Below are 6,223 nucleotides of genomic sequence, written 5' to 3' on the forward strand. Positions count from 1 at the left end.
TACGATCCAGTGGTGAAGCACATGCCTTGAATGCAAGCAGTCTGGGTTGAATTCCTAGCATCCTGCTTCCCCCACCTCCTCTGTCCCCATAGACACACATTGAAGTATTGTTCCTCATTGAATGTGTATTACTTGGTTGGTCTGTTTTGGTTTTGGCTCATATTCAGTGATGCTCAGAGGTTACTCCTAGCTCTACGCTCAAGTTTAATCCTGACAGTACCTGGCGGGGGGGGGGGGGGCTATGGAATGCTGGGGATTGAGCCCAGGTCAGCCATGTGCAATGCCCTACCCACTGTACTCTCCCCAGTCCCATGTATTACTTATAAAGTCAAAACAATTTTTAAAGTTTTATTTATTTATTTATTTATTTATTTTTGCTTTTTTTTGGTTACACCCAGTGATGCACAGGGGCCATTTCTGGCTCTGCACTCAGGAATCACTCCTGACGGTGCTCAGAGGATCATATGGGATGCTGGGGATTGAACCCAGGGTGGTCGCGTGCAAGGCAAACGCCCTACCCGCTGTGCTATCGCTCCAGCCCCAGTGTCAAAACATTTTTAAGTTGAACCATAAGTGAGTCAAGGACCAGTGATATTTTTGCTGGATGTCAATAGATGCAATAGTTGTGAAATATCTGTGCTAGCAAATGGTGTTTATTAGAATTTCAGCAAGTGACCTGGAAATTGTCAAAGCTAATATGTGGTGGGATGCTAGAGAGGGTGCCAGTAGCTAATGTAAGCGACATTGTTCAACAATTGAACTGTGGTGAATTCACAGGGGCAGCCCTGCTAAGTGCAGCATTGGGAACACCCAGAAGTGATGCTCCCAAGGGTGACAGCCTACACAAACCATTTTTGTGGCCGACTTCTGATTCCTGTGCCAGCTAGATTCTCTGGGCTTCTCTTTTATACTCTGATCTACCAGGCACCTTTGGAACAAATTCCTTTCCTACTTAGATTAAGAACTCTTACTTGTAGAGCTGTCTTCACGTCTTTATTCCTCAGGCTATAAACCAGGGGATTCAGCATAGGGATCACAATGGTGTAGAACACAGAGAGGATCTTGTTATAGGCTGAAGCACTTTCAGGATTGGGTTGAACGTAGACAAGAAACACAGTTCCGTAGAAGAGGCCGAGAGCAGTAAGATGGGAGGCACAGGTGGAGAAGGCCTTGCGCTGGGCCTCCGGTGACCTCATCCTATAGATTGTGACCAAGATGTAGGCATAAGAGACCAAGATAACGGAAATTGTAGGAACAGTGACTAATGCTGAAAAGAAGAGCAAGATAATGTTGGCCACACTCGTGTCTGAACAGGCCAGTTGGAGCACCGGGGGGATGTCACAGAAATAGTGATCAATGATGTTGGGGCCACAATAGGGTAAGATGAACACATTCCCTGTCTGTACAGCTGAGATGAACACTCCCCCAGCGTAAGTGACCACTGCTAGCTGAACACACAGGCTCTTGGACATGATGCTGTGGTACAGGAGAGGGTGGCAGATGGCCACAAACCGGTCATAGGCCATAATGGACAGGAGCAGACACTCCCCGGTGCCATGGGCGATCATGAGGGCCATCTGGACCACGCAACCTGCAAAGGAGATGGACTGGTCGGTCGTCAGGAAGCTGACCAGCAGCCTGGGCGTGAAAATGGAGGAGTTGCAGATGTCAAGGAAGGAGAGCACACTGAGGAGGAAGTACATGGGGGTGTGGAGGGCAGGGCTGCTTCGGATCAGGTCGATCATGCCCAGGTTGCCCACTAGAGTCACACAGTAGATCAGCAGGAAGATGACAAAGAGGATCTGCTTTTGGTCTTCCTGATCGGTGAGGCCCAACAGGATGAATCTTGTTACTGTGGTTTGGTTCTGCCCCAACGCCATGCCTCTGGAGTGTTTTCCACGGGACCATAAGCAGGGGTGGAGAAACATGAATGTCAACAATTCCATCTAAGAAATAACCTCCCACTTCTTCCACAAAATGAAAAGCCACAGGTATGTTGGATTGGCCAATTGCTCCCCAAGTTCCACATCAATGCTGCTAAACTTCACAGTATCCCTTAGGATAATATTTGATTTTTTTTTTTTTCAGTTTTCCCTATGTCCTCTGTGACCACAATTTTACTTCACCTTTCTTTTTTTCCCTTTTCTGTTTTGAGCCACACTTGTCGGTGCTCAGGGGTTACTCCTGGCTCTGCACTCAGAAATTACTCCTGCTTGTGCTCAGGGGATCATATGGGATGCTGGGGATCGAACCGGGTTCAGCCACATGCAAAGCAAATGCCCTATCTGCTGTACTATCACGCTAGCTGCCTACTCTACCTTTTCTTTCTTTTTTTTTTTTTTTTTTGGGGGGGGGAGGGTGACACACCTAGCGTTGCACAGGGATTACTCCTGGCTCATGCATTCAGGAATTACTCCTGGCGGTGCTCAGGGGACCATATGGGATGCTGGGAATTGAACCCGGATCGGTTGCGTGCAAGGCAAATGCCCTACCTGCTGTGCTATTGCTCCAGCCCCATACTCAACCTTTTCTTTTTTCTTTTTCTTTTTAATTGAAATACTGTAATTTAAAATATTGTTAACAAAACACCCTCCACTAGAGTGTCCACTTTTCCCCACCGTGTCTCAGAGTCCACTCCTCCTGCACAACCTCCCACCCTTGATCAGCTTTGTTCTGTAGACCAGTTCTCAGGTTCTGCTGCCTGTCCTTTTGCTTTTGTTCTTGGCCACACCAGCACTGGTCAGGACCTACTCCTGGTTCTGAGCTTAATGAACACTGCTGGTGGGCTCAAGGAACCATACAGGGTGCTGGAAATCGAACCAGGCTCAGCTGCATACAAGGCAAGTGCCTTACCTGCTGTATTATTTCTCTGGCCCCTCTGCTATTGTTTTCTACCCAACTGTCAATCAATACACCCTCTAGCAATTATGGACAATTGGCTTTTACAAGCACACCATAGTTTTGCCAAATGTCTATATTTGTCTTTTTACATTCTATACTTTCTTGGAGAGTTATTTGGTTGTCTCCAAATCTACCTTTCTACTCTCTTCCCTGAATTTCAGGGAAGTTATTAATGGTCCTATATTTTAGCAGTAAAAATATCTCTTTACCCTTTTGGATTTTCTTACTCCTGGTTGGAGGAGAGTTACTAAACATTTCAATATTTTGTATCCTGGTATCTATCACAGTGCGGATGTCAATGTATGATTGTAAACTAATGGTTTGTTAGCACTGTAGCACTGCCCTCCCGTTGCTCATCGATTTGCTTGATCGGGCACCAGTAATATCTCCATTGTAAGACTTGTTGTGACTGCGTTTGGCATATTGAGTATGCCATGGGTAGCTTGCCAGGCTCTGCTGTGTGGGCGAGATACTCTCGGTAGCTTGCGAGGCTCTCCAAGAGGGGTGGAGGAATCAAACCTGGGTCTGTTGCATGCCAGGCAAATGCCCTACCCCCTGTGCTATCGCTCCAGTCCAATGATTTATTAGATGAAAAAGAAAAGTCTTTCTCTACCAATACTATGGTTCAGACCAAATCATGTTTGATCCTTTTGTCTCTTGCCCCTCATTGAAACTCTTCTGCAAAATATTGGCTCTGTCTTCATTACATGTACTACTTCTTGCCCTTTCTTCGCAAGACACCGTCATATCTTACTATCGAAATTGCTCTTGGCTGGCATGTCCTACTTCCTTATTATGAAGAACAGCGGGGGTGATTCTTGTTAGCACCCAGAACAAGGAATTCTCACAATGGTCTCCGAGCTCTGCCCTGCTTGATGGGAAACAGCTCTGTAACTCTCTTTTACTGCTCTGCCCTCTTCCTGATCTTTCCTTTGTTTTTGCTACACATTCCTAACTCAGTCCTCTCAGAACAGGCCAGGCATGATTCAGGGCCTCTGCATGAACTGACCCCTCTCCAGGGAACTCTCCTGCTCCAGACAGCAGCATGATTCCTTCTCCCCCTGCCCTCCTGTCATCCCCAATTCTGAGATTAGGCACAAGTGCTCTAAAACCTCCTTAAGCCTCCTGTTCACAGCTAAGCTCTCTTGTATCCCAGCACCCACTGTCTCTCTCTCTCCTCTGTTCAGTTTGAAAAGAAATGGCACTTACTGGGCCGGAGAGATAGTACAGAAGTGAAGGTGTTTGCCTTGTATGCAACTGTGGCTGCAAGCCTGAGCGGAATCCTTTGTACTACATACGTATGACCTGAGCATCACCAGGCATGGCCAGAGCACAGAATCCTGATTACCACCAAGTGTGTTTTCTCCCCACTGCCCCCTGCCCCCCAATAGCACTTACTTTCTCCTAATATGCTTTATGCTCGGTGTAAACAATGCTTAAATTATTTGGGGAAATTGAACCTTGATATTAGGATGCTGGAAACATGGATGGATTTGTGCCAATTTTGTTTATTGTTGTTCCTTTTTTGGGGGGAAGGGGCATCCCTTGAGTGCTTAGTGCTTATTCATAGCTCTGAGCTCAGGGATCACTCTGGACAGACTCAGGGACCATATGGGTGCCAGGGATAAAACCCGGGTTGTCCGCATGCAAAGCAAACGCCCTACATACTGTACTATCAGTCTGGCCCCATCACTGCTGTTTCTTTAGTAACTGGCAAGTCGATAAACAGTTATTTTTTGTTCTTTTTTTTTTTCTTTTTGGTCACACCCAGCAGTGCACAGGGGTTACTCGTGGCTCTGCACTCAGGAATTACTCCTGGCGGTGCTGGGGGACCATATGGGATGCTGGGAATTGAACCTGGGTCGGCTGCGTGCAAGGCAAACGCCCTACCCGCTGTGCTATTGTTCCAGCCCCTATAAACAGTTTTTGAATGGAACCAAGAGTGCATGGACTCTGGACACCACGAACAACAGGGATGACTAAAACAATAGCAGTAGCGGAAACAACAACAAACGGAAGGAAAGGGGGACAAACAGCCATGGTTGTTGCTGAATGGATGGAAGGCCTAAAGAAGAAACAACCTCTTTAAGGAAAATTGACTGCAAAGAGGAAAGTTACTACGCAAACAATGGATAACAAACTTCCACTTATCCAAATGGAGAGATAAAACTTGCAGGATAAGCACTGAGAGATAGCCCAAAGGGGTGGACTATTATGCCTTGAGTTCCATCCGTGGCATTGCATGGCTGAACACCACTGCAGGTGACCCTGACATTTATACCACCAGGTATAAACTTTTCAGGCCTGAGCATTGCCTGGATGTGGCCCTGGCTGCCCCATATCAATGGGAAAACCGCACCCTCCCACACCAAAGTTAAATAAGAATATAAGAATTGGATATGAGTGGGGCTGGAGTGATAGCACAGTGGGTAGGGCATTTGTCTTGTACTCGGCCGACCCGGGTTCGATTCCCAGCATCCCATATGGTCCCCTGAGCACCACCAGGGGTAATTCCTGAGTGCAGAGCCAGGAGTGACCCGTGTGCATCGCCAGGTGTGACCCAAAAAGAAAAAAAAAGAATTGAATATGAGTAATGTTGAAAGATGATGCCTTGGGTTATGGACTCAATTCTGGCTGATAGTTGGGGGTTGTAGTATCTTGGGGTCTATAGCAGGTCTATTATAGGTAGGGGTTCAACTGGTTAACATTCTAGATGGGCTGAAGCTTTCAAGGAAGATCACGTACGTTCCCCTCTCCCAGTCTTAAAGTTTTTGGCCAAATCCCTGAAACCAAACCCCTTATCTTGAATCTGACAAGCTTAAAATTACATAATTAATGCAAATTATGCATATAGTTTGTAGGATAATTCTTGTCATATGGTTGTATGCTTTCATACACTATATTGATAATCTTGTGTGGGATTTGTATGGAAGGCAATCCTCTTTGTGACAATCGCTTTACTTAATGTGGCCTTGAATACATATTTGAATATGTACACTATTTAAGGTGTTGAAGCATTAAGAGTGTCTGCTTAATTTGATTTGAGATATGGAGCATGATTAGCTAAATGCATTTAACTAAATTGATGTTTGATTTGACTGCTAAATGAAGATCATTTGATTTATTTAAATGTGTACTTTTCATTCAGTAATTACAAAAATTGCTTTAATACTTAAGAAGGTTTTTGAAGGATTGGAAATATCAGGTATGTTACATTTGTGATTGTTGTCGAAAAAATTTAATAGCAATTAATCAAGTTTATACATATAAACTTTGTATATATATGTTTCTATATTCAAGTTTCACAGAAGAGCCTGGCAAG

The 6,223-nt window shown here is 45.3% G+C and overlaps 1 protein-coding gene across 1 annotated transcript; it reads right to left on the bottom strand.

Moving 5' to 3' along the window:
- Window positions 1-917: 917 nt before the first annotated feature.
- Window positions 918-1,880, bottom strand: LOC101545811 (olfactory receptor 476-like). The gene has a single exon (XM_004620454.2). It carries the CDS (start codon window positions 1,878-1,880, stop codon window positions 918-920), a length of 963 nt encoding a protein of 320 aa, XP_004620511.2.
- Between the last annotated feature and the right edge of the window lie 4,343 nt (window positions 1,881-6,223).

This window comes from Sorex araneus, chromosome 6 (assembly GCF_027595985.1).
Source record: "Sorex araneus isolate mSorAra2 chromosome 6, mSorAra2.pri, whole genome shotgun sequence".
In the NCBI taxonomy this organism is placed as follows: Eukaryota; Metazoa; Chordata; class Mammalia; order Eulipotyphla; family Soricidae; genus Sorex; species Sorex araneus.